We start from the raw sequence: 25,969 nt of genomic DNA, 5'->3' as shown, positions 1-25,969 counted from the left end.
CGGCGCGACGACAGCGCCGCGCCAGCCGCGCTGCGGTTCTGTCGGAAAGCTCTGAACCTTCGCGCGGCCGACTCAGCCCCTTTCACGGTAGCGGTAGCGCACGTGCGCACGCGTTCTTCTCTCGGTGCGGGTAACTGGGGGGCCGTCAGCTGGGTACGTTGAACCGAGAGGCTTGCTGTGCGAAGCTGCGCATTTCCACGATGGCAGAAGCGACCCCGCAGAAGCGCAAGCGTGGTCCGAAGTATTGCGGTTTAGTGGCCAGCCACAACAGTGCAGACAAGGCACACTATTCACGTGTTAAACTGTATCGGTTCCCGGGCGTGTCGCACGATAAATAAAGGCGGCAAGCGTGGATAGCTGACAGCGCTGTCTCGCCTTCTATTTTGGCTGTCTGAGTTCATTACTTTCGTTCGTTCCGACTACCTGAATCGGTAAGTAACGGGGCGCATGCACGCAGCGACTACAGTAATGATTACTCGCTGTCTTCTCGCATTGTGAAAGTCCGGTTACGGTTGTATGTGAAGCAACTTTGTGTTTTGATTCCCCGTGCTCGTGAGACCTACCCGTCGTTGTTGAACGTTCACATTCGCGTTATACCGTTAGCGTTGCGCGGTTGGTTGAATTCAACTGAACTCCGCACAATGTCAGAAGTTCGGCGCCTGCATTTACGCGTCGGGAAGGCTGCTTTATCACGCCGGAACGGACGTCTGTGCATTTTCAGCAAGCTTGACATCGTTCTGCAGGTTTGCTTTGTTTTTGTCACTTTATTGGGGTGATATATATTTAAGCCGCTAAATATAACTGGCACTTAATACATGCATTGCAATTGCAACCTTGAAGTAACCACCTTCTGACTTTGTGCGATTTTCTAGCCGCGTTCACGCAACAGGTTTTATACGCCTGTCAAGTCGATATCATAAAAAGAGACAGCAAGCATGACGCGAGAGCCGAAAAAACGAGGCGAGCAGTTCATCTTGCTTCACAGTGGTTGAAGCTCAGCTAGCTGCCTCGCGTGTTAATCGGCGGGTGATTCTCCAGCGGCACGGAGGACGTGACTCTAACCTTCTCAGGAAGCAGTGCCATGGCCGTATAATCTTTTTTTCGCACGCCGCAAACGTTTGTTCACGTAAGTACACGGCTGCTACTGTAAGCATGCCATATCAAAACAACAATCATATGATTCGTAGTCCACGCCGCAGAACATCGATAGCGCGTACGGCTTCATTTCGGAGTGCATGTGGACCATTATTCATCTTTAACATGACAGAATGAGACTTACCTCGAGGTATACGTCCTGCACGGTGTAATCGCGACTTGGGAAATGCATTTCGCTTTGAGTCGGGCGTGGTTGTCGTCGATCGTCTGCTCCTCACCGTTAACGTGATTGACGAGCCTTTCTCATTTTATCAAGTTCGCTTTTCGGAAGTGCCAGTCAAGCTTGAAAATCCTTTTGAAGCCGCACTGCAAGCGGTACGTTGCGAGGCGCCGAAAGTGCACCGCGAGAGCTCTGCACGTGCACAGAAGCGCGCAGCAACGCGGTGGAGAGAAGGGAAAACGCGCGCTGCGAACACCCCAGTTTCTGTTTTTCTGCCAGAGATGGCGCTGCCTGTCAAGAGCAGCAGCGCCGCTAAGCGTTGCTTGGGAAGTCTATTGAGCGCGCGCTCGCGCCAATGAGAAGTCTTCTTCCTCTTGTTCTTCGCCCGCCTTGATGATAATTCGTGCAAAGCACCTAAAACGCGCGTTGAACCAACGCGTTGTATCCTAGTCAGAACTCGCTGGCACGCGCTAGCGCGTTCGGGCCTGTGTAAGGGGCTGGGTAAGACGCCGTGGCCTCTCCCTCCCCCTTACGCTCTCTCAGCAATCACGTGATGGCGTCGGGAAACGAGATTCTGAAGACGCGCGATGAACCCGCCTGGCCTGCTCCAACAAGAGTTCGGGACGAATAATAGCAACAGATACTACAGTGAATTCATGGTGTGCTCCACTTGCAAGGACGCGTTAACCTCGGGCAAGGTGCCCGTGTTGAACGGAACTTAAGGTCGACCCATGCGCTGCTTCGCATCGCCGCATGGTTCCCTTTAGTGGGAGATGGTGTAATTTTTTTTCTTTTCGCACGAATGAAGAAACACATTGAAAGGTGTGCGGGTGACTGCGTGATGAAGGACCGAGATAAAAGATTCACTCGTACGTGGAGGCCGCTCTCTGGTAGATCGACTTTAGACGGTACGCTTCTACCGTCATTTAGCGTCCATCTCAGTCACCGATAGCCGGCTCAATCGACCGTTTCGGACCTTAAATTTGGGCAGAAAGTCCGAAAAATCGGGCGCCGAAGATCTTTAGCGTCCGAAATTTCAGATCATAACATTGACGTCTATAGGATAGATTAGGAACTCCGGACTCGAAGGGAGCGCGCCCTTGTGCGCCACATCAATTGGGCTTCCACATAAGTTGAAGGAGGAGGAGAGGATGAGGAAGTAGCGTCTTTTCCTTTCACGTGTAAAGTGTTGTCGACACCACAATGGTGGCACCATATCATGTAAATAAATACAAGTCGGCCTTTGCATGGCTTCATTCTCGAGAACTTGTGAACACCACCCTTCCAGCGCTTCACCAACCTAGCCAAAAGAAAGAAGCACCTCCATGTTGCTATCTCATAAGGATATGCTTAGGGATCCCCTGCAACATTGTTAGATACGAAGCAGCTTATGGTGTAGTTCAATCCGGTGGTGTGCTGCGTGACCAACTTTACTGCGCGTGCGAACCCTCTCCACACACGCCCTCTCCTCTCCCTTTCCCCCTCTCGCGCGCCTCATTCTCTCCTGTGACGAGTAAAGCCCCTTGATGTTGGAAAGTAGCGACGCTCCTTTATCCACGCCGGCTCATCCTCGCCGCGCCGTCAACCTCCTCTTTTTTCACCCTCTCTTTCGCGGAGCCGGCGCATCCGCAACGCTGAATGGCTGCGACGCGCGATAGCTCCCAGTCAGGTGACCCTGACGCCACGAGAAGCGAGCGCAAGCAAACTTCGCGCGCTTTCAGCTGCTCACGCCCGCCATGAACCCTCCAGGCGCCAACCCTCCAGGCGTGTGTGTACGGGTGTGTGCAGGTGTATGCGTGTTTGTATGTGCGCATATGTGCGCCTGCGTTTGTATGTGCGTGTGCGCACGTGTTAACGTGTGAGTGCATGTGCGTGCGTTTGTGTATTCGCGGTGTTTGTGCGTGTACGCACGTATGTGTATGCGTGCGCCTGCGCGTGCGTGTCTGTATACTCTGTATCACTTGTGCATGCGCGTGCGTTTCTGTATCGCTGTGTATGTGCGTGTGTGTCTGTATCGCGTGTGTATGTATGTGCCTGCGTCTCAATATCGCGTGTGTATTTATGCGCGTGCGTGTCTGCATCGCGTGTGTATGTGTGTGCGTGCGTGTCTGCATAGCGTGTGTATGTATGTGCGTGCGTGTCTGCATTGCGTGTGTATGTATGTGCGTGCGTGTCTGTATCGCGTGTGTATGTATGTATGTGCGTGCGTGTCTGTATCGCGTGTGTATGTATGTATGAACGTGCGTGTCTGTATCGCGTGTGTATGTATGTATGAGCGTGCGTGTCTGTATCGCGTGTGTATGTATGTATGAGCATGCGTGTCAGTATCGCGTGTGTATATCTGCGTGCGTGTCTGTATCGCGTGTGTATGTATGTATGTGCGTGTGTGTCTGTATCGCGTGTGTATGTATGTATGAGCGTGCGTGTCTGTATCGCGTGTGTATGTAGGTAAGAGCGTGCGTGCCTGTATCGCGTGTGTATGTATGTATGAGCGTGCGTGTCTATCGCGTGTGTATGTATGTGCGTGCGTGTCTGTATCGCGTGTGTATGTATGTATGAGCGTGCGTGTCTGTATCGCGTGTGTATGTATGTATGAGCGTGCGTGTCTGTATCGCGTGTGTATGTATGTATGTGCGTGTCTGTATCGCGTCTATATGCGCGTGTATATGTATGTATGTGCGTGCGTGTCTATATCACGTGTGTATGCGCATGTGTATGTAAGTGCGTGCTTGTCTGTTCGCATGTCCACGCACGTGTCTCTATAATACGTGTGTACGCGCGTGTGTATGTATGTGCGTATCTATATTGCATGTGTATGAGCGTGCCTGTATCCCGTGCGTATGATCGTGTGTATCTATGTGTGTGCGTGTCTGTATCGCGTGTGTATGCATGTCCGTGTGTGTACGTATGTGCGTGTCTTTATCACGTGTGTATAGGCGTGTGTGTGTGCCTGCGTGCATGCATCGTGTGCGTGCGTGCGTGTCTGACAGCGGCATTGACACAAAAAGGCTTCGGGCTCACTCATTTGGCCCAATTTTAGTAAACCACCACATTCCTTCTTGGGGGCCTTCTTTTAGCTCATCAAGACCACAATTATGAAAAAAAATTCTCGCCTATACTTTATGCTGGTTGCATTAGATGCGTTAATACACCATGTTAAGGACAGCCCAGGCGGCGACGGGAAGGTAAACCGCTCAGCCGCCAGTTGATATACTCATTTTTTTTCGAAGCGCTTATTTGTATATACCGAAGCGTCTTTAAAAATATATTTGTCACTTTGTTCTATCGGAAGCCCACTTTCGTCATGACTATTGCTTAAGAAACAGGTTCTCATTTGACGCTTCAAGGGGCCGATTAAACAAGCGCGCGCAGTGATTTTAATGCGGCTGCGGCGAGCCAGTGGAGGGTTCAGTGTGCCGTGCGCAGCGCGCCGGCCAGGGGAGGGGAGAAATCCGAGGAGAATTGAGGAGGAAAACGCGCGCGCGGAGGAGAGTGTCGCTACTTTCTAGATCAAGGGACTTTAGTGACGAGTAGAGTCACTGTATATGCTACCTTTAGGTAGCAGAGTTGCGCATAGGTCCGGCTAGCAACCACAACTATGCGGTGAAGTCGCACTTCGTTTTTGCAGGCGGCATGCCTACCGTGCCGCCGATTAACCTGTCTGGCGTGTCGAAGACCGGCGATAAACATTGGCTGTCGATGGCGAGTGTTAGTTCAGTTCGCTGCAGTGGCGGCGTCGAGAAATAAAAAAAATGGCCCAAACGGCAGCTTCTCCGCAATGCATGGTTGCTAGCGGCGTTGGAAGACAGATGCGCAACTCTGCTACCTAAAGGTAGCATATACAGTAACTCTAGTGACGAGTAGGCAGCAGCGACGCCTCCGGCGTCTTGACAAAACAGAAAGAAAACATGCGTCCGACTCGTCGTGCCCGGTCTCTGAGGCCCCCACGTCGCAGCGCCTCCCACGAAACTGCGGCCGGCGCATGTACTACAGCCGAACGTTGTCTGGGCGCGCTCTCCGTCGCGGCGGGCGGAGATTGTCATCTAAATGATTTTAGATGCGAACCACCTTATGGCGCAGTTCAATCCGGTGGTGGTGGTGTGCGGCATGACCACAGCTACTGCGAATGCGCGAATCCCCTCCCCACACCTCCTCTCCCATCTCCACATCCCCTCTCCACTCCCCTTTCCAATTTCCCCCTCTACACTACACGTTTCCTCTCTCCACTTCCCCTCTCTACTTTCTCTCACCCCTCCCCGTCACCCCTCCCCCTCCGAAACGCGGGCTCGACATGCCGAAACGCTGCTTCGCATCGCCTCATGGTCCCCTTTAGCGAGAGATGGTGTGATTTTTTCTTACTCCGTGGGCTCTAGACGCGGGGCGCTCGTGCTCTCCTTCCTCCTACGACGAGCAGGCAGCAGCGACACCTCCGGGGTCTTGACGTGGCGCGAGCGGCCGATGGCCACCTCAACTTCTGTGGCTCTAGACGCGGGGCGTTGGTGCTATCCTTCCCCCGCTGAAGAATCGCACGACGACACCAATGGCATGGACTGCACAGAGGCAGACGCACATGATCTTGCGACTTTGCGGGAGTCGAATACCTCGTACGCCGGCAGTTCCACGCAGCGGAACCGGAAGACAGTGGTGATTCTACGCCAGAGGAAGGCACAGGCTCGAGAATGCAAGAAAAAAATACACCATCTCCCGCTCAAGCTAACCATCTCCCCGCTGCTTTGCATCCATACATGGTTCCCTTTAGCGGGAGATGGTGTAATTTTTTTCTATAGTTTCCTTTGAAGCATTCGAAAAAATATTCGGGAACTATTCGAAAAATATTCGATTCGATTCGCACTCGAACTTTAATATTCGAATTCGCTGCGCACCCAAAATTTTGCTATTCGCACAGCTCTATTTTCAAGCAAAAACACCTTCATCCGGTAATCTTATAGCGTCAATAGGCTGCAAAAGGGCTTTTGCCGGCTAAGGCGCTAAGGCAAAACCCTTGGCGCCTTAGTAGTTGAATCATTAAAACAAGAAAACTCGCCCTCGCTGTTCTAGCTCTTCGTTCTTTGGCGGTTTTCCCGTCGGTCCTGATTATTCGAAAAAAAAAAAATATTCGTTAAATATGCGATATTGCGAATATGCACTACTCGATTCGAGCATCGAATCGAATATAACGCTTGTCGATACGTTATTCGAAATTTTCGAATATTCGTACACGCTTAAAAAAAAGATTTTCCTCAAATGCGCTCTTCCATGATTTCTCTTCATTTAAGGAAGAAGTGCAGGAGAAGAAGGAAGTGTGAAGAGCTGAAAAATTCTTGAACACGTCGAAACGTTGTCTCTAGCGGCGCCCTTTGCTCATGACTTTTTCTTCTCCTCGTTTGTTACTCTTGATTCCCTCAGCTTGAAACCATTATTGGCGTTTTCTTTTTTTTGATAGCGGAGCTGCTTAAACCGGCCGTAAAATCTTTGGTATCCGCAGAAAACCACAGGTGGTTATGCGCCACAGGAACTAGGAAAGGCCCACTACCGAATGCAGCAGGTACGAGCGTTAAACGAAAACTCTACTTTGGCGAAGGGGAGCACGTGAAACACTTGAAAGAGAGAGAGAGAGAGAGAGAGGAAGAAAGAGAGAAATAGAGAGAGCGAAAGTGATATTAACAGAGAGAAATCTAGGGAATCAGGACTTAAAGAGATAGGAATACGGAGGAAGACATAAAAAGACAGAGAAATTGGAAGAAAGAAACCGACACGAAAAAGAAACACACGAACGCACGCACGCAGCCACACAACGCACACGTGTGACGTCAACGCTGCACATACTAACATCGGCTAAACATGAGCATCAATGTTACAGTGGTTAACAAGTGGGTCAGTACCCCCTGATCTAACAATTACACCGTTCGTGAGCGCCTCATCAGAATGGAGAAACATTTGGCAGCTTGTTGCACGCTCTGTCACACTTGAAGGCGAAAGCCTCCTTTGCCCGTCGTAAGGCATTAGGTTATACAATCACTGACCAGCCTTCTTTCGATACAAAACGAGCCGTGGTGTGAGAGACACACAGTAGATTACATTTAAGTTCTCAATCGTCGCATCGTGCGCCCAGCCCCCCCCCCCCCCCCCTTCCCTCCTGCGGTTTTCGGCACCTCACTTGGTGTGGCACATCCTCAGGGATCGGCCCACCTTTGACCAATTGACGAAGCATTGTGATGTCGCAATGTGCCGTCATATTATACGACGTCACAAATTTTTGCGGTCTGTCTCGTCATGATAGAATGAACATGTCGTCATTAATGACACATGTCAGGTTGGTTTTTGTTCCATTTCATTTCCATTCGCTCAAGGGGCCGCAAAACGGCACAGCTAAGCTTTTTGCCCTAAAAAAGAATGCTGTGAAGAATGTCCCGCGCGCGAGCAAGCGTGTCCAAGACGCTTGGCGCGTTTGCAGAATCCAGAAGTATCGTCGAGTCACCGTTACGCTGTTCGCGTTGACGATAATAATTGAGAGCAGCTAGTTAATGCTGGAATTTTTCGCTTAGCCGATTTCGGGGACTGATACCTCAGAAAAAAAAAAGAGGGGTGGTGTTGGTGTTTGGGGGTACTGTTGCCGGTGTTAGGATTTCTGATATTGCTACACGGCTTGAACTTCTCAGTGTGCTGTTGCAACAACTGAAACACGTGCCCCAATATAATGAAAATCAATAACTTAGATTTTATGTTGTAGAGAGATAGAGAAAAATATAGGTAGGGGATGTCCGGAAGTTACCCTGCCCTGGGGCGGTGAAATAGGGGTGAGAAATAGGGCGCTTAGAGATACATTAGGGGGCTGCGAAGATTGAAAAAGTTCGAATAACGAATTGAATAGCGTCCTCTTCGATTCGGCACTCGAATCGATTAGTGCATAATCGAAATACCGAATATTTTTCGAATCACCAGCAACGATGAAAAATGCTCGAATGAACAAGACGTTACCTGGATGCATGCAGCCCATATACTTACGGGACTGTCGACGCGATGTTGTTGACCGGACGAAGGCGTTTCAACTTAAAACTCCAGTGTAGCCGAAGCGATAGTGCCATCAGTCCACTACATGACATGATATGACACCAATGCACTGCCATCACAATCATGACAATGTTAAACCATGAAACTTGCCTAATATTTATGTAACAGTTTATTTAAAAGCTGTTGACAAAATACCACCTTAAATACTGCAGTCACTGCTAGATTTCAAACTACAGTTATAAAACATTTCGAAGGCTCTAGTTGCTGCTGTGTAAAAGCTTGCCTCAGTTTAAATTAAGGCATCTTCACCCTAGTGGTGTCAAGCCTGAAGGAAGTCCGGAACTGGGCAGCCTTCTTTGTTCCTCTTCGCTTTTCTCTTTGTTTCCTCCTCTCTTTCTTTCTTTTTCTCTTTTCCAGTTTTTTTTTTGTTTTTCTTTGTGTCTGTATTTCTAATTAGTTCTCTTTTTATTCCTATTATCCCTTTCTTACTCTTTCTTTCTATTTCTAGCTTGCATCCTCTGTTTTTCTATATTTATACGTGATTACGCCAGCGTTACGCCAAGCGACGACAGCATACGACAGCCCGGGCCACTAAAGTGCTCCGCGCACTTTAGAACAAGAGAAAGAACAAGAGGAAGAAGACTTCTCCTTCGCGCGAGCGTGCGCTCAACATGCTACAGATGGCTGTGCTGTACGTGGTTTTGCGCGAGTTATGCCAAGCGATGACAGCATACGAAAGCCCGGGCCCCTAAGGTACTCCGCACTTAATGATTGTGGTTTTCTTTTCGTTCAAAGTAATCGTATTGTCTTTTTGTTAGAGCTTGTCAATATTTGTTTCAACTAAAATCTCGTGTAATTCTTTGGCTGTTTTAAAAATTGTTACCTTACCAGTCTAGGGCTGCTTTGCGTATGGTTGTCTTACTACTGGAAAACTATTCTATAATGTTCTAAAATTCATTATTCGCAGACCCCTAAGACATATATATATATATATATATATATATAGATATATATATAATATATATAGATATTGTGTGTTCTATCCACCTCTCGTCAATATATAACAAATTGCGATATATATATATATATATATATATATATATATATATATGTTCTGCCCCTCCCCTTGTGTGTGTGTGTGTGTGTGTGTGTGTGTGTGTGCGCGGCCGAAAGCTCAGAATAAAGTTATGTTTTTCACTGTGGCTTCCTCTCATATATATTTAACTGATAGCCAGGAATTCTTTTGAAACCCTAGACACAGGAAAAGAAACTCTTGCGGATATATTTAATTTTTGGGAGTTGTGATTCTCAATACTGGTGTGCTCCGCGTCTGACGGTAATCCATATATATGCGCAAGTAAAATGAAAAGAATTTCACTTTCAAAGGAACCTAATGAGGCACTTAGCTAAAAGAGGCAGTGTGTTTTGCCAGAAGGGTTATTCATGCGCCGACGGCTATCTAGTTTTAGATAAATGTCAACGGCGTTGTTAGCGGAAATCCGCATGATTTATTTGAGAAACTATGACGGTAAAACAGAATAAGAACTGAGTACGACGTTTGTAACTAAGCGGACCTTCGATCGCTCTTGTAGTCACCACAAAATGAGTTCGGGGTAGACCACTGACCTCCATTAAAAAGGCTGACGACAGCTGCACACAGCTCTCCCACTCTGCGAGACGGGCGCTTGTGCTAAAAGCCATTTTCAGGCGAAAGGTCCCCTGTTAATGTCTCATAGTCGCGGCGTCCAAAGCTGGCGTCTTCATCAACCAAAGGTCCAGGTCTCAGATTTCGTACAGGCTTCTCAATTCAATAGACCATATTCATACTATCAATCAGGTTGATAGAGAAATGCGCGGAATACAACCAACCCCTATACATAGCCTTCTTTTTTATAGATTACGAGAAGGCATTTGATTCGGTGGAGACATCAGCAGTCATACGCAGGGACTGCGGACATCAGGACGCATCGACGAACGCCTATATAAGACGATAATGGAATGAAATCTACAGCGCATCCACAGCCACTATAGTCCTCCATAAGGAAAGTGACACCGAATCCCAATAAAGAAGGGCGTACGGCAGGGAGACACGATCTGCTGTTATTCACCGCGTGTTTACAGGAGGTTGTCAGGGCCCTAGATTGGGAAAATTAGGGATAAGAGTATGGAAGTATCTCAGTACCTGCGATGCTGATGACATTGCATTGATGAGTAACGCGGGAGACGAATTACAGCTCATGATTAGTGAACTGGATACGGAAAGTAGAAATAGGTCTGAAAATTAATATGCATAAAACTAAAGTAATGTGGAACAATCTTGGCAGAGAAGACGACTTTTCGATAGGTGGCGAGACACTGGAGTTGTAAAGGAGTCGTCTACAGTTGACAGGTAGTAACCGCGGAGCTACATGAAGAAATAACTAGAAGAATAAGGTATGGGGCTCATTCAAGTATTATTTAAAAAAAGAGGAGTATATAAAAGCTCTCTTCCGTACTTACCTACGGAGCAAAAACGGCGGAATCTTCCAAGGTGGCTTCACGCCCGCGTGCTCGATGCGCCATCCAGCTCGTCCTAGTGGAGATCAGTGGTCGTGACCTTGCGGGGTAGACCGATAGCTGACGACAGCTGCACACAGCTCTCCCATTGTAGGGGACAAGGTGCTAACACCATTTTGAGGCGAAATCCTTTATTGTCTCATACTCGCGGTGTCCGTCCGTCCGCCCGTGTCCTGGCACGGTGCAAGCTGTGGCCTCTCCCCCTCACACTCTCTCAGCAATCACGTGATGGCACAGCGGCGCATAGCAACAGTTGCACGTTGCGCAACGAGGCGGCGGCGTCTGTCGGCGGCGTCCGTTCATGAACGCGCAACAGTTGCGTGTTGCTCCTTCCAATGCACGTTGCTTAACTGTTGAGCAACGCGGCGGCAGCGTCCGTCCGTCAACGCGCAAAAGTCGCGCACTGCTCCTTCCAACGCGCGTTGCGCAACTGTTGCGCAACGCGCGTTGGAAATATGCGGTTCTCTAGCTTCCCTCAGTTCGAGAAATTCAGGTTCCCTTCATGTTTTATTGCGAATCACGACGTCACTACCCAGTCAAACGTATGATTTTTGATTGAAAGGAACATCACTTACTTCCCAATGTTCCCAGCATTTACATTGGTAGAGAGAAAGTACTCCCACTTGAAGCCGAAATCGGCTGGCGCGACTCTCTCACGGAGCCGAAGGGCACGTGCAGTCAATTCATTGACTGCAATGAGATGAAAAAGAAGACGGCTTTCGCCTTTTAGTCGTCTTAAGTGAATTCATAAGAGACCGTGTCAGTTTTTTGTCTTAATATTTATACGGTGTGCATAAGAACGCGTGGCTCTGACGTCACTTGCGGCGTGCGCGGCTGCGCTGACAGCTGCCACAAAAACGACGTGTGGTGCGCAGGCGTTAAATGACGTGACCCGTGAGGTACATCACCCATTTGAAACGCATTTTGCTACTTATAGAAATGTCATTCGTAATGTATAAGACGAACCACTTCAGGTTGTTGCTTATGTGTAGGTATACGCATGCAGGAGCGTCCTTACTCCGACATATGTGGCCAAAGACACAATTTCTGCTTTTGAGATCTCTTTACATATTCTACTCTCACGACAGGAAAAATTAGGGGATCAATGATGAAGTATACATGTGCCTGAAAGATTGCAGCAGCTTACAGAGGGTGTTTTTTTTTTTTTTTACAGCACCGACCTCTTTTTTTTTTTTAAGTACGCAATGTATTTCCGCACCTGTCATCTGTGCAGACTAGCTCTATATCGAGGCCGAAGTTTCAGTATCGACACCTCATCACGGTATCGCATTGCAACAAAAAAGGACAGCTTTTGAAACCACAATAATGCCAAGGAGGTGCGCTGCAAGTTTGTGCTAGTATCTGCCACGTGCCATCACGCAAAACACACAAAACCATTGGTTGTCGACAAGCGTTGGCGCCCTGTAAGGATTCTAGTTGTGTCCCTGACACAGAACTAGAATCCTCACAGAATCCTTAGCGGATAGAAAAAGAAAGTCACGCGATACCTTATGCATTCGCTTAAGACGACTCGAAGGCGAAAGACATCCTGTTCTTATTTCTCTTCTCAGCCGATCGTATTTACTATGCTCCACGAAACCACTCTGCGCCTCACGTGGTTTTGCAGTGTCTCTAGGATCGGCCCACCTTTGACGGGGCGACGATGTCATATGATGATGTCATGATGTGACGGCACGTTAAGTGACGTCATGATGGCGGCATAGGGTGACGTCATGCTAGTTATAGACCATGATAGATAGATAGATAGATAGATAGATAGATAGATAGATAGATAGATAGATAGATAGATAGATAGATAGATAGATAGATAGATAGATAGATAGATAGATAGATAGATAGATAGATAGATAGATAGATACGCTAAAAGTCGCAGAAGCTCGCTAATTGATGCTTCGCACTTAAAAATAGGTACGCGCATCAGAGACGTTTGGCGCGTCTTATCGACAATGACGGAGCGTCGTTGAATTGCCTTCTTCCTATTCGCATTTTCTGTATCAATTGACACCTGCCAATTTTTGCTGTAATTTTAAAGCGACGCTTTTTATATATCACTGTTTGTGTTCGTGAGTGCCGAAAACGCACTGCAGGAAAGCCAGCTTTCACAATGAAACTATCTGCGCACAACTCGCAGAACTATCCGCGTACGTATCGTAGAACACTACAGTCTACATTTGAAGTTCTACCGATAAGAAGAAGGGTAGCTACAACACCATGCTACCCAGCCGAAGCTTATATAGAGAGAGTGCATTACGCGCGACGCTTCCGATCGACTCTGGTTCGACAATGAGGTGTCCTCACTCTCAGGCATTCGTTCGCACGATCAGCCCGGCAAGCATTTCGACGTTATCGCGAGTACCATCCGGGTCTCGGCGATCCAGCTGGGGTTCGAGCGTGTGGCACGTGCAAGGATACCTTGTTGTGCGGCACGCTACTTACTTCAGCACCACGAATAGTTAAGTGTACCCTCCGATGCTACATAAGCTAAATGCCGTGGAGGAGCGACTGGTTGCGTCTGCGCTGCCGTTCATGTGGGTTCATGTACGTGTGAATGATCGACGATCTGTGGCTTGATGCAGTACTGACCGTGGTTATGAGTCAGGCGCCGGATGTACTCGAACGGCAGTAGAGGCGCAACAAATCACTCCTCCACGGCGTTTAGCTTGGCTAGAGCTTCGGGCATGGAAGGCTACGCGTAACCGTTCGCGGTGCTGATGGCAGGTAGTTCGCCGTTGACCTTGTAGGGAGTTGATCACGTTACGATGGCTGAGCCTCTGCCCGTCCACCACAAGGATAACAAAGCAATACTGTGTAAGTGTAGAGTCTTTCGTGAAAGTGTGTGCGTGTAATCAACGACTACGTGATCTAAAATAAAAACTATGCAGTTTAACGAAACATCTCTTCATTTAACTTCATCCATAGGCGTGCGCACAGGGGGGGCAGGGCTGGCGGCCGCCCCCCCTAATAACCAAAGAGGGGGGCGCAAAATCTGCCCCATACACTGACCCCCCTAGTCACCTAAGAGGGGGGGGGGGGTGCGCAAAATCTGCCTCGTACAGTGACTTACAAGGGGGGGGGGCGCTGCGATGAACCTTCGCCCCCCCTGATGGTGAACCCTGCGCACGCCTATGACTTCATCGTTCAGCAAACACGATTCTAAACAAGCAGTCAAATCACATATACATCGCTCAGCATTTCTTTGGTTTCGTTGCATGGTCATTGGTTTTGGACTCTTGACTGTGATGCAGTTTGCATGGGGGAAAGCTTCGCGTTCAACCACCTTTCTTTAAAAAGGGGTCTTTGATTGTTTCACGTATGTCTGATCTGGCTCCTTGCCCATTGCAGTGACACTGAATTATGTAAGAGTTGAAAATTATGATCGACCATGAAAAGAAACTGCTTCTGGAAGGTTCTCTTGTCCAGTGTTCGCTGATGCGCCGAAGTTCTGACTGAAAGTGGCTCCAATATAAAATGCCATTTTCCTTTTAAAGGAAAGCCAAGAGAACGACGTGTTTATTTTCTGTGTCTGTAGACGAAGATTAAAATACACCTGCTCTTAATGTAAGTAGAGCCTCATTGACACGTTCCTGTTTCGTACGATTGCCCAGTGCTAACGTTCGCGATATCGTTATGAAGGGAAACGGGGCCATATTTTAGTTAATTCAGATTGCGCGTTCTTCCTCATAGTACATTTCTAGAGTGAATCGGTCCCACGCTAGCCTGTGCCGGAGTAGTAGTAGTCGGCGTCCGGAGAAAGCTCTTTGGCTAAGCCGGCAGGTCGCGTGATATTCCTTTGACCAATTGGGTGTAAGCGCGCACATTTCAAAGCTGGTGACTGATTTACGTGATATCGCTAGCGAATCATAGACTCGCGCGCTTTCCTAACCACACGAACTTCGCTCGGCCCCTAAAGGGTTCTTTAGGGGGCGATTTTAGGGGCCTAGATGGTTCTTTAGAGGCATTTACAAATAGGAGGTCAAGCACGTGCACTGGTGTACGTCTAGGCACTCTCACATCGCGCCCATCTCGCGAGTATTGTCGGCCGTTTGTTGGGTAAAACCATTACTGTTAAACTATTTTTTTTTTCAGTGAAGGTTCATAGCACCATCCCCCTAATCTGAGAGTTCGCGTTCTCCTATATTGGCAATAAGGCTGACTATTTGGCCCGGTGACAGAGTAACCAGCGTGTCGCCGGTTCGCCTTTGTCTCGTGATGGCGGGCACTGCCAGGGGCTCCCGGGTCGCTTCGGGTCGTGGCTGTCCACGCACTGGCCACTGTTGCCTCGTGGGCCCAGGAAGGAATTGGTTTACGGCCAGAGTCACCGGTCGCACGTTGCTCAGCCGAAAGCCCTTCAGCAGCCTCTGCACGCAGGGACACACACACACTCATCGTAAATAACAATGACGTCTTCTACGACTAAAAAAAATTCAGGCAGCTCCACGCTGTGAAAACCATGGTGCAGCAAAACCGTAAGCGCGCGAATGTATGTTATTGGCTAACGGGATCACGTGATGTCGTAAATCCGCCGCTATAGATTTGAAGTACGCGCTTACAACTGATTGGGCAAGGCGAGATCACGTGACCTGCGGGTTCAAGCAATGCCATTTTAGTGAACGCCTCGCCGTCATGTGATTTGCCGCCGGCGCAACCGGAACCTTGCCAAGTGCGCGCTCCCTGTTATGTACTACGTGCCCTAATACGCGTCCATGTGACTAACCTTTCTTTGCTACAATTTATGCAAATAATAAAATTGCGAAATGCTTTCCCGCTACTTTGCACCGACAGCCATCCTTATCATTTCGCTCCGAGGATGTAGATGCGGTCACTGACCAAGTGAAGGTGATGAACACAGAGACGGTTACATCCGAGAAACTGGCAACTTCACCAGGAGATTAAAAGAACATCAAAGGGACGTGAGCAACAAGAAAGCGTCAAACGCCCTTGCTGAGCACGCCGATAATCACGGTCACTTCATCGATTGAGACAACGCCGCTATAATAGCCAAGGAAAAGAATTCGACCCCGAGACTACTTTTGGAATCTCTTTTTATCCAGACGACTGAGGACACTATCAACAGGACAGACGTAAATCTGCCTGCTAGTTACACCCGTTCGATACGTCACATTTTAGCATAAAAAAGCGACACACGGCTCTTGCCTGCTTAGTGTGAACAAGGAACCCGTATGGGTCCCGAAACGTCTCTGTGTTCTAGCTTCACCTTGACTTGGTCAGTGACCGCATCTACATCCTCATCATGATACCTGACCAAACGAACTTTCGTCGAACTCTTGACTACTATCATTTCGCTCTCCTCATAACTGACGGCTTTGCGCGCATGAAGCTTCAGGTAAAATTACACAAGTAAATGTTAATGTATTCCAGGTAGTACATGTTTTTACAACTAATATCGCACGAGGTCGCACAACTCGGATGCTCATATGACACGCAATAGGCTGCTTACAAGACACTAAACAGCATGTTGAACACTTCTCCCCGTAGTAAAAGTACGACTGATATCACGAGCACTCTTATTACCTACACAGCTAGGATGTAACTTACAATAACCTACCGTGACGTTGACCTGCACCGCGCGCTGCTCGATGGACAGGTGTTCTAGTCGCAGGAGAACTCTGGTACGCGACAGTGCTTCTAGCGTCAGAAGGTGCACCGTGGTGGGCAGCACTGACCGCAGCCCGGAGAACTGTTAAGGAGATCAATGTTGCAGCTTCTGTAGCTTCACTAAGCCAAAAGTCTGAGATGCCTCGTCAAACGCGAAAAGTAACTGGTGGTGTCTGCTTCAACACGAAGTGATGCAAAAACAATCATATAATGATGTCATCATGATGTCACAGATCGCCGAAATATGTGACGTCATCACATCACATTGTCGTTTTGCCTGGGCCGATCCCGGAGGCTCTTCAAAAACCACATAAGGTGCGGAAAGGTCTCGACAATGGGGGGTGGGGTGGTCAATACAACTAACTGTGAAGAAGTAACAAGTTGCGATTCGCCTTCGGGCCGTCTTAGGCGAATGCATAAGGGACCGCGTGACATAATTGCACAACACTGCAAGAACTGGCATTGCAGTTGGATGTGCAGGGAAAAGTGCATTCACCTAGTCTACTTTGGTTTCTCAGAATTATTGAGAAGCTTTTTTTTTTATCTTTTTATCAGTGCGGAACATGCTGTCGGATGTAAACTGGAGTTTCAGAAGCAGCTTTCGGTTCAGCATCAAAAAAAACTTAGAGCTAAATTTTGGGTGGCGGTCCGGAAATCTTTAATTAGTAAAGGAGGACATACATGCTGTCATATAAAAACTAATCAAGGGGAAATATACAATATAACTGCTGTCGATTTTGAGAAATTACACAGCAGGAGTATGTTGGAAGCCTAGTATGCTGGCTCGTGTTGGCGCAGGAGTATGTTGGAAGCCTACCATGTATACTTGCATATAATACTAACAATGCCTAATGCTGACTCGTGTTGGCTAGAGCTAGATACGGTTGGCGATCCGTTCTTATAACGATGTAATAAAACAATACATCTCTACTTTCTACATTATTTCTAAGTCACTTCACTAAACATTCTTTCTAAACATTATTTTCTAAACATTCACTGAACACACTTTTTCTGCCTTTTGGCGTGAGGTAGCACGTGACGCCAAAAGGCAGAAAAAGAGTGTTCCACACTCGCCGCCATGGCTGCGATCGGCGCTGACTAACACTCCTAGGTTTAAATGCACATATATACCCTATAAAATGTACGGGGGATGACCGCCGCCGTAGCTCAGTGGTAGAGCATCGGACGCGTTATTCGAGGGTCGCAGGTTCGGTCCCTGCCGGCGGTAAGTTATCTTTTCGTGCACTTTACTTTCTTCACATTTATATTCGAATTATTACAATTAACATCTCTTACACTTTCCTAGGTAATATTGTCTGTTAGTTCTGACAAATGCGCATATGTAATCTGTAGGAGAGCCTTAGGATGGAATAGCAAGCGCAGAAGAGTTAACACAGCTGCGTACCATCTCTCTTCGGGGTTTCCACTGTGCAGCTGCGAACGCGAGCAGCGGTCGGTAGACGAGCTGCAGCGCCTGCGGCCGGAGCAGTCGCTGCGCCTCGGCGGCCGTTCCCAGGAACACGCGGTGAGTTCCGCTCGCCACGAAGTTCCGCTGCGTCATTGTCGGTTCCCACGTGCTCTCGGGGTTCCCGAGTTCGTCGTTTGTAGTGTGCCAGCGATTCAGCTGCACAGGATGGGAGAACACGCAGGTGCACGTCAGAAAGCGTAAATGAACGACTTCTACGGTTGGGCAGTTCGTAATGCCGCTGTCATATAAATGCCGTATATTTACGTAAGGACATATTGAAATATTGGAGTGGCATATGAAACGCTTCACTAAGCCTATTTTCCTCATTTACACCAAAACAGGCTGGTTCATAATTAGAGTATAAAATGGCTGGTCAATTTGTCGCTCTTTTTAAATTCGCGCCGTTATCTCGGGGCTATTACGTCAGTATATCGTCATGAATTTTAAATTGTCTGTTGTGTTTGGGACGTTGTGGATCTGTAGATGCTATTAATACTTCCAAAAGTTCAGTCTTTCGAACGTTTAGAATAAAATATTCCTCTGTGCGTGCCGTGACGGCCCGGCAAGGTGCTATGGTAGCGGTAAGATTCTCCGCAGCGTGCCCACTCCAATTCGTTGCACAGAGAGATTTACCCGTGTGGTCAGCTGTAGTATGTTCGCCTATCAACTATCGGAACCCACCATAAGCTCAATGTGTCCTTTCTTCAGGCTGCTGCCGCCTTGCGGGCGGTCCGGAAACACCGCCATGGTCAGGTCACGGCTGATGTCCTGCGGTCAAGAACACGGGTGAGTCGTGTCTCGCAGTTACTAATTTATTTATCGATTTGTTATTGCAACAGCGATTATATGAGCACACCAAGGGCTATAGCGTCGAAGGGTGACAACGTCGCCCCGCGCGTCATGTGCTCGACTGTGTGCGACTGTGCGACCGTGTGCCACCGTGTGCGACTGTGTGCGTCATGTGCTCGACTGTTTGCGAGTGAAAATGTTCCAGGGCAGTCGACGATCGAGGCTAAAGCGGCCAGGAAATGCGCCGGCCGTCTTCTGCAGCGTGAAAGGCCATTGAAGGAGGAGGGAGGGCCCGGGAAGTAACTGCGTACTGTGATCAAACAAGCGTGGTCGCGCGCGCCCTGTCTGGTCAGGGATTACCAGGCGGCTCATGCCTTTGAGCGTGGTGTGTTCTCACCGCTCACTTTGAGTTGGAGGGACAGACAACACGAGGGTCGCTTTGCTGGCTGCGGCGGCCGCGTTTCTTTACGCCAGCGTTTTGTTGTTTCATCAGGTAGGATGCTTAGGAGTTGGATGCTAGCCTTACTTCGAATAATATTCTAGTTTGTCACTATTACATGCATTTATTCGGCCATGCAGCGCAACTGTGGCTTATTTATTTATTTATTTATTTATTTATTTATTTATTTATTTATTTATTTATTTATTACAAACGTTCCCAACTTTCACTTAGCGGTGTTGCATAGCTCATTTTCTGCTAAACAGACAGATATCACTTAAGGCAATGACCCGACAAATTCACACACGCATGCAGGTGCGTACACATATGCATACAAACGCACAGGTTTGGATGTATGATCAAAAATTGCGAACACGTGGAAAGATGAGGAAGCACAACTCGCCTGAACGTAGATCCACGAGACCACCGGATAGTAATTGGATGGAACGGGAAGCTTGTCCTCCTGCAAGGTGACACTGCGGGAGATACAAGCGAGCACGTGACTAGGTTCTCACACAGGAGGAACAGAGAATGTAGGGAATTTGATTGTCGGGGTCGCCTAGCCTTTGGGCCTTCGAGCTGCGCCGTTCTCTTGCACTCTCAGCGCTTCCTTCTATTAGACAGCCGCCGCCAAGTTGAGTACTAAAAACGCAAGAGCTGAGGTGTGTAAGCTGCTTGTGGGTCCCGGCAAAAAACTATCTACTAGAAAGTTTTAGTGCCGAGGATAAACTATCTATGCTAAAGCTATGTGCTATATATATATATACTGATATGACGACTGCATGGTTGGCTGCAGTCGGGGCGTATGGACGATGTCGGCGTACGCAGCCGGCACACTCGCTTCGAAGGCCTGAGGCCTGGTGACGGCTACAGCGTATGTTAGCGGGGGCACCACAGGGAGCGCTGGGGGCGGCCTGGCTGCAACTTGTGCGTAACTGAGCGGCGCAGACGCCGGAGGGGGCTGGTGGTATTCCGGCATAACCTCCGCGATTTCCTGCTCGATAGCCCGGCGTAGGGGAGGCAGCAGTGTGGTCGACGACTGTACAACATCCTGCGGGTGAGAGAAGGCCAGTAAGGAGAACTGGCGGGCAATTTCCTCCCGCACGAATTACTTGATTTCGGCGAGTAAGACGGAGTGGTCCGACACGGCCGACAAGCCAGCGAGATCGGAGTCGCGTGATGGAGGTCGACGCGTCATCAGCCGCTGCCGGCGTAGCTCCTCGTAGCTTTGGCACAGCGTGATGACCTCTGCCACAGTGCGAGGGTTTTTGGCGAGTAGCATGGTGAAGGCATCGTCGTCGATGCCTTTCATGACGTTCCGGATCTTGTCGGCCTCAGACATGGTTGCGTTGGCTTTCTTGCACAAGTCGAGCAAGTCTTCAATGTAGCTCGTGAAAGACTCGCCGGACTGCTGGGCTCGTTCACGTAACTGCTGTTCGGCTTGCAGCTTGCGAACGGCAGGGCGGCCAAACACGTCGATGATGGCGGTCTTGAAAGCGGACCACGTAGCGAAATCGGATGCGTGGTTGTTGTACCATAGACTTGCCACACCCGCCACGTAGAAAACGATGTTGCTCAGTTTGCCTGCCTCGTCCCATTTATTGGGGACGCTCACACGCTCGTAGATCGCGAGCCAGTCCTCGACGTCGGTGCCATCCGCGCCGGTGAAGATAGGAGGGTCGCGGATGCGGGGGACACCCGGACATGGCGTCGGTGCAAGAGGAGGCGTTTGCTGGGCGGCGTCTTGAGTCATGGTAGCAGGCACGGTACGGGATCGAAGCTCCAAGGGCATCGAATGCGGACCGTAGTTGTTTAAAGGGCACAGCACTCTCCACCAAATTGTCAAGACGTTTATTAACGGGGACCCAACCACCACTGCGGCAACGTCCATATCGCGTGTCGCCAACAGAGCGTCGTGTAATTACCGAGCAAGTCGAAGACATGCTTCGCCGCGATGTTATTCGACCCTCAAACAGCCCGTGGGCGTCTCCTGCCGTTCTCGTTGCGAAGAAGGACGGCTCTGTGCGGTTCTGTGTGGACTACCGACGACTCAATAAGATCACCCGTAAGGACGTCTATCCCCTACCTCGAATAGACGATGCCATTGACAGCCTGTAAGGAGCAGAGTTCTTTTCATCGCTCGATTTGCGCTCAGGGTACTGGCAAGTCCCCATGGCTGATGACGCTCGACCGAAGACAGCGTTTGTCACACCCGACGGCTTGTACGAATTCAACGTCATGCTGTTTGGGCTGTGCAATGCGCCCGCGACCTTTGAGCGCATTATGGATACCGTTCTGCGCAACTTGAAATGGCACACGTGCCTATGCTACCTCGACGACGTCGTCGTTTTCGCCCCGGACTTCTCAACACACCTTCAACGCCTGCGGCAGGTTTCGACGAGCTTGAGCGACGCTGGGCTACAACTGAATCTCAAGAAGTGCCGATTTGCAGCACGCCAGCTGACGATACTAGGATACGTGGTGTCCAAGGACGGCATCCTCCCAGATCCAGCCAAGCTTCGGGCCGTGACAGAGTTCCCCAAACCTACGTCCGTCAAAGAACTGCGCAGTTTCGTAGGACTATGCTCCTACTTTCGGCGCTTCATCCGAAACTTCGCGACTATCATATCACCGCTGACGAAGCTGCTTGGAAGTAACGGGCCCCTCAATTCGTGGCCGTCAGAATGCGACGACGCTTTCGCAAAGATCCGTCGTTTGTTGACGTCTCCTCCCATTCTACGCCACTACGACCCTACGGCCCCTACAGAGGTACACACGGACGCCAGCGGTGTTGGCCTCGGTGCTGTCCTTGCGCAGCGCAAACCTGGGTTCCCGGAATATGTTGTCGCATATGCAAGTCGTACGCTTACTAAAGCCGAGACCAACTACACCGTCACGGAGAAAGAATGCCTGGTAATCATTTGGGCCCTTACAAAGTTCCGACCTTATTTGTATGGTCGCCCATTTGATGTCGTCACCGACCATCATGCACTGTGCTGGTTGTCGTCATTGAAGGATCCCTCAGGCCGTCTTGCCCGTTGGGCACTTCGCCTGCAAGGCTACGACATCCGCGTGCTGTACCGCAACGGACGTCAGCATGCTGACGCCGACGCCCTGTCGCGCTCTCCCTTGCCTGACGACAATGCCCACAACTCAGCGTCTCACTTTGTCGTTTCTTCCATCGATATTCACACCATCGCTACCGAGCAGCGCAAGGATCAATGGATTGCCTCACTGATAGACTTGCTGACTGATCCATCGGCCACACCATCCACTCGCTTGTTGCGTCGTCAAGCCCACCATTTCGCAGTTCGCGACGACCTGCTCCACCGACGCAATTACAACGGCCACGGCCGCCAGTGGCTACTAGTAATACCCCGCAGTCTGCGTTATGACATATGCGAGTCGTTCCACTCTGATCCGCAGTGTGCACACCCTTGGGTATCGAAAACCTACCACCGCATTCGCCAACGTTACTTTTGGCGAGGGATGTACCGCTACGTGGAGAAGTTCGTTCGCTCCTGCATCGATTGTCAGCGCCGCAAAACTTCAACGCACCTATCGCCAGCAGGTCTGCAACCTCTACCTTGCCCTGACCGACCGTTTGGGCGCGTTGGCATCGATTTATATGGGCCACTTCCTCTGACGTCCGCTGGTAACCGCTGGGCCATCGTCGCTGTAGACCACCTCACGCGATACGCTGAAACTGCTGCCCTCCCTGCGGCTACAGCGAGCGATGTGGCCTCTTTCCTGCTCCACCGATTCATGCTGCGTCACGGTCCACCCCAGGAGCTGCTCAGTGATCGAGGCCGTGTCTTCTTGTCGGAAGTCGTCGAGGCCATTCTCAAAGAGTGCAACGTTGTTCACCGCAAAACTACTGCTTACCACCCGCAGACGAATGGCCTCACCGAACGCTTCAACCGCACGCTAGGCGACATGCTCTCGGTGTACGTCGCCGCCGACCATACGAATTGGGATGTCATTCTGCCCTCCGTCACGTACGCCTACAATACCGCTCCTCAGAGCACTACTGGTTTCTCACCATTTTTCTTACTGTATGGCAGGCACCCGTCGCACACCATTGACACAATCCTTCCCTACAAGCCGGATCGATCTGAATGTGCGCCTCTTTCTGCCACAGCCAGACTTGCTGAGGAGTGTCGCGAGCTCTCCAAGACCTTTACTACGCATAGCCAAGAGCGGCAGAAAAGCATTCGCGGTGACACCACCAGTTCTGCGTCCACGTTCCTTCCTGGAGCGCTCGTATGGCTCTCGGTCCCTACCACTGCACCTGGCCTCTCTTCCAAACTACTGCCCAAATACGAAGGCCCCTACCGTGTCGTCGAACGCACATCCCCGGTGAACTACCTCATCGAACCCATCGACCCATCCTCGGACATGCGCCGTCGAGGGCGCGACATTGTCAACGTGGCGCGCTTGAAGCCCTACCATGACCCGCTCATAGTGACAAGTTGCTAGGTCGCCAGGCGGCTCCCTTTTCGTAGCCGGGGTAATTGTAGCGAAGCGTTCCTACTGAGTAATGGGTCGTCCTCTCGAGCGCCTTCCAGTGGGTCGTCCTCTTTTCTGAGAGCACGCTCCTCGTGCAGAGAGTCGGCCCCGCTTTGACTGTCGCTGCCGTGCGCCGTCGCTGAGTCCCCGTTAATAAACGTCTTGACAATATATATATATATATATATATATATATATATATATATATATATATATATATATATATATATATATATATATATATATATATATATATACTCGCTTACAACGTAAGAATAAGTGCAACTGCCACCTGCAGCCATCACTGTCCTTCCTACATGGAATTTGCATAGACGCTCCATCCAATCACATTTGCTTATTCCCATGGCGTCAAGCACTTTCCGCCTGCTTCAGATACTGGGTGCTGCCATGCGTACGCATTTTCGTGTAGCTAGCTTTAAGTCGGAAACTTGCCCTGGCAAACTTCGGTAGAGCTGCTGACGTCACTGCTTAGCCGAAGGTCATATTTTAGGTAGGAATGATGAACATTTAGTTTTCAATATGCGTGACATTTACGTTAGCACAGAGAAACGTACTTACGCTTTGAAAGCGAGCCAGCTTGCGCGACTCTCTTAGATAGGTGACTGACAAGCGCGCCGCGGTTCTGTGAGCGGAGCTTGTAATTATTCTTGCGTTTTAAGCGACTATAGAACGTTTTAGTGGTGTGGCCTCCAAGCAGCCTACACAAGTTCACCTAGCAATAGTCGCCCCTCAGTTTGAGCTTCGTTTGAACCGCCTCTGCGCAAGGCTTACACAAGAAGCCCCGAGCTGTTTAAACTAGAGGATTCGGATGTTATCTATTCTGAGGCACTTGGTGGGGACCATGAACGTCATCGACGCGATGCAGTGAAGAAGTTTTGACATTGACTAACTGTGTTTTCGTTAGTATACTTAGCTACATCGTCACCTATGGTATTTGCGTTGGTGTGCGGATGATGGGTGAAAGCGTAACACCGCGCTTCAAAAGATTTGCGCTGTTATGAAGGTGGCGACGATAGACTCACACCCTGCGCATATTTCTCCAGCCGTTGCCGTCTGTGTAGAACCCCTCGGTGTCCAGGTCGCTCTCGTACCGCACGACTACGTCTTGTCCGATGTCCTGGGCATAGCTGCGCAGAGCGGATATACAAGTCATAACGGTTGTTCTTTTCTCAAAGTGTGACTAGATAGCAGCGCTTAATCAGTTTTGGCTGGCAAAGTACACTATGTAAAGTAGAGTTATTTTGGGATGGTCAGGAGGAGTTCCATTTCCATTTTCTGTGACGTCTCAGTTCAGTACACGCAGCGCTCAGAATATCTATCTGAACTTGCGCTTTATTCATCCGTACTTCATTACGTTGTTCCTGAATCACTGCCGATTTTTAAAACAAGTTTGATTCCTCTTCGAGCTGACCAAAATGCGCAAGAGTAATTGGCTGACACATCTACACATAATTATGTCTGAGCTTCACGCCGGTGTATCAAATTGGTAGCGCTTTTTTTTATTGCGATAGCAATCATATGGACACTCTCAGGCAGATTTTGGCCGTCGCTGTCATATTCAGTATAAGTCCGAATTGATAACACTGCGCCACGCATGGTATAATCTAGGCGCGATTAAAAGCACGCAAGCGCTGGGGACGAACGCGGCTGAAGCAGAGATGAAACGAGCCGGCCATATCCGTCGCACGAAGAGTGCATGCGAGGTGGAGGGACTCTAGTCTGGCAGAGATAATCTGCCTTTAGTTCGTTAAACCTAGGCAATATTTTGTCTGAATAAATTGCACTGAATTGAACTGAATAACATCCCCAAACGTGCGAGGCCTACATTAGGTGGCTCTTAGCGCAGCGAGGAAACGCCCCGGCCGTCTTTCGTCTGGTCTGGCGAAGAAGCGTGAGGAGACGTCAAAAGGGGGGGCGCGGGGGGGGGGGGGAGGCAGTTGCGTCACTCGAGCAGCAACTGCGAACTTTGCTTATAAGGCCGTGGTCGCGAGAGCTGGCGCACGCACTATCTCGACAGACGTCAGGCGACGGCTCGTAAACTTGCTGTGCTCTGACCGCTTACTTCGCGTTGGGAGAACAGACAGCGCGAAAATCACTTCGCTCACTGGAGCGGCCGTATTCTCTTATATCACCATTTTTTGTGTGTTTTTTCTTGTTTTTTAGATACGAGCGATCGGATCCAAAACAGTTAGCTGCTATCCTTCCTTCGTATCACGTTTCAGTT

At 49.5% G+C, this 25,969-nt stretch overlaps 1 protein-coding gene and 1 long non-coding RNA gene across 2 annotated transcripts in view; both read right to left on the bottom strand.

The window, feature by feature from the left end:
* Positions 1–14,999: 14,999 nt before the first annotated feature.
* On the bottom strand, positions 15,000–16,596 carry LOC125760159 (uncharacterized). Its single transcript, XR_007417799.1, has 2 exons — positions 16,470–16,596; positions 15,000–15,261 (listed from the first exon to the last, which is right to left on the bottom strand). It is a non-coding gene; the product is annotated as an uncharacterized LOC125760159 (long non-coding RNA).
* Positions 16,597–16,774: 178 nt separating this feature from the next.
* The window catches only part of LOC119406376 (lysosomal alpha-mannosidase-like), a 79,201-nt gene continuing 70,006 nt past the window's right edge, over positions 16,775–25,969 (bottom strand). The window contains exons 15-19 of the mRNA XM_049420067.1: positions 24,768–24,872; positions 19,619–19,691; positions 18,669–18,755; positions 17,925–18,143; positions 16,775–16,816 (exon numbers count right to left, since the gene is read on the bottom strand). Coding sequence (XP_049276024.1) covers positions 16,775–16,816; positions 17,925–18,143; positions 18,669–18,755; positions 19,619–19,691; positions 24,768–24,872 — 526 coding nt within the window. The remainder of the gene's footprint in view (positions 16,817–17,924; positions 18,144–18,668; positions 18,756–19,618; positions 19,692–24,767; positions 24,873–25,969) is intronic.

Source organism: Rhipicephalus sanguineus, chromosome 10 (genome assembly GCF_013339695.2).
Source record: "Rhipicephalus sanguineus isolate Rsan-2018 chromosome 10, BIME_Rsan_1.4, whole genome shotgun sequence".
Lineage (NCBI taxonomy): Eukaryota > Metazoa > Arthropoda > Arachnida > Ixodida > Ixodidae > Rhipicephalus > Rhipicephalus sanguineus.
This window is presented reverse-complemented; position numbering and strand designations above follow the sequence as displayed.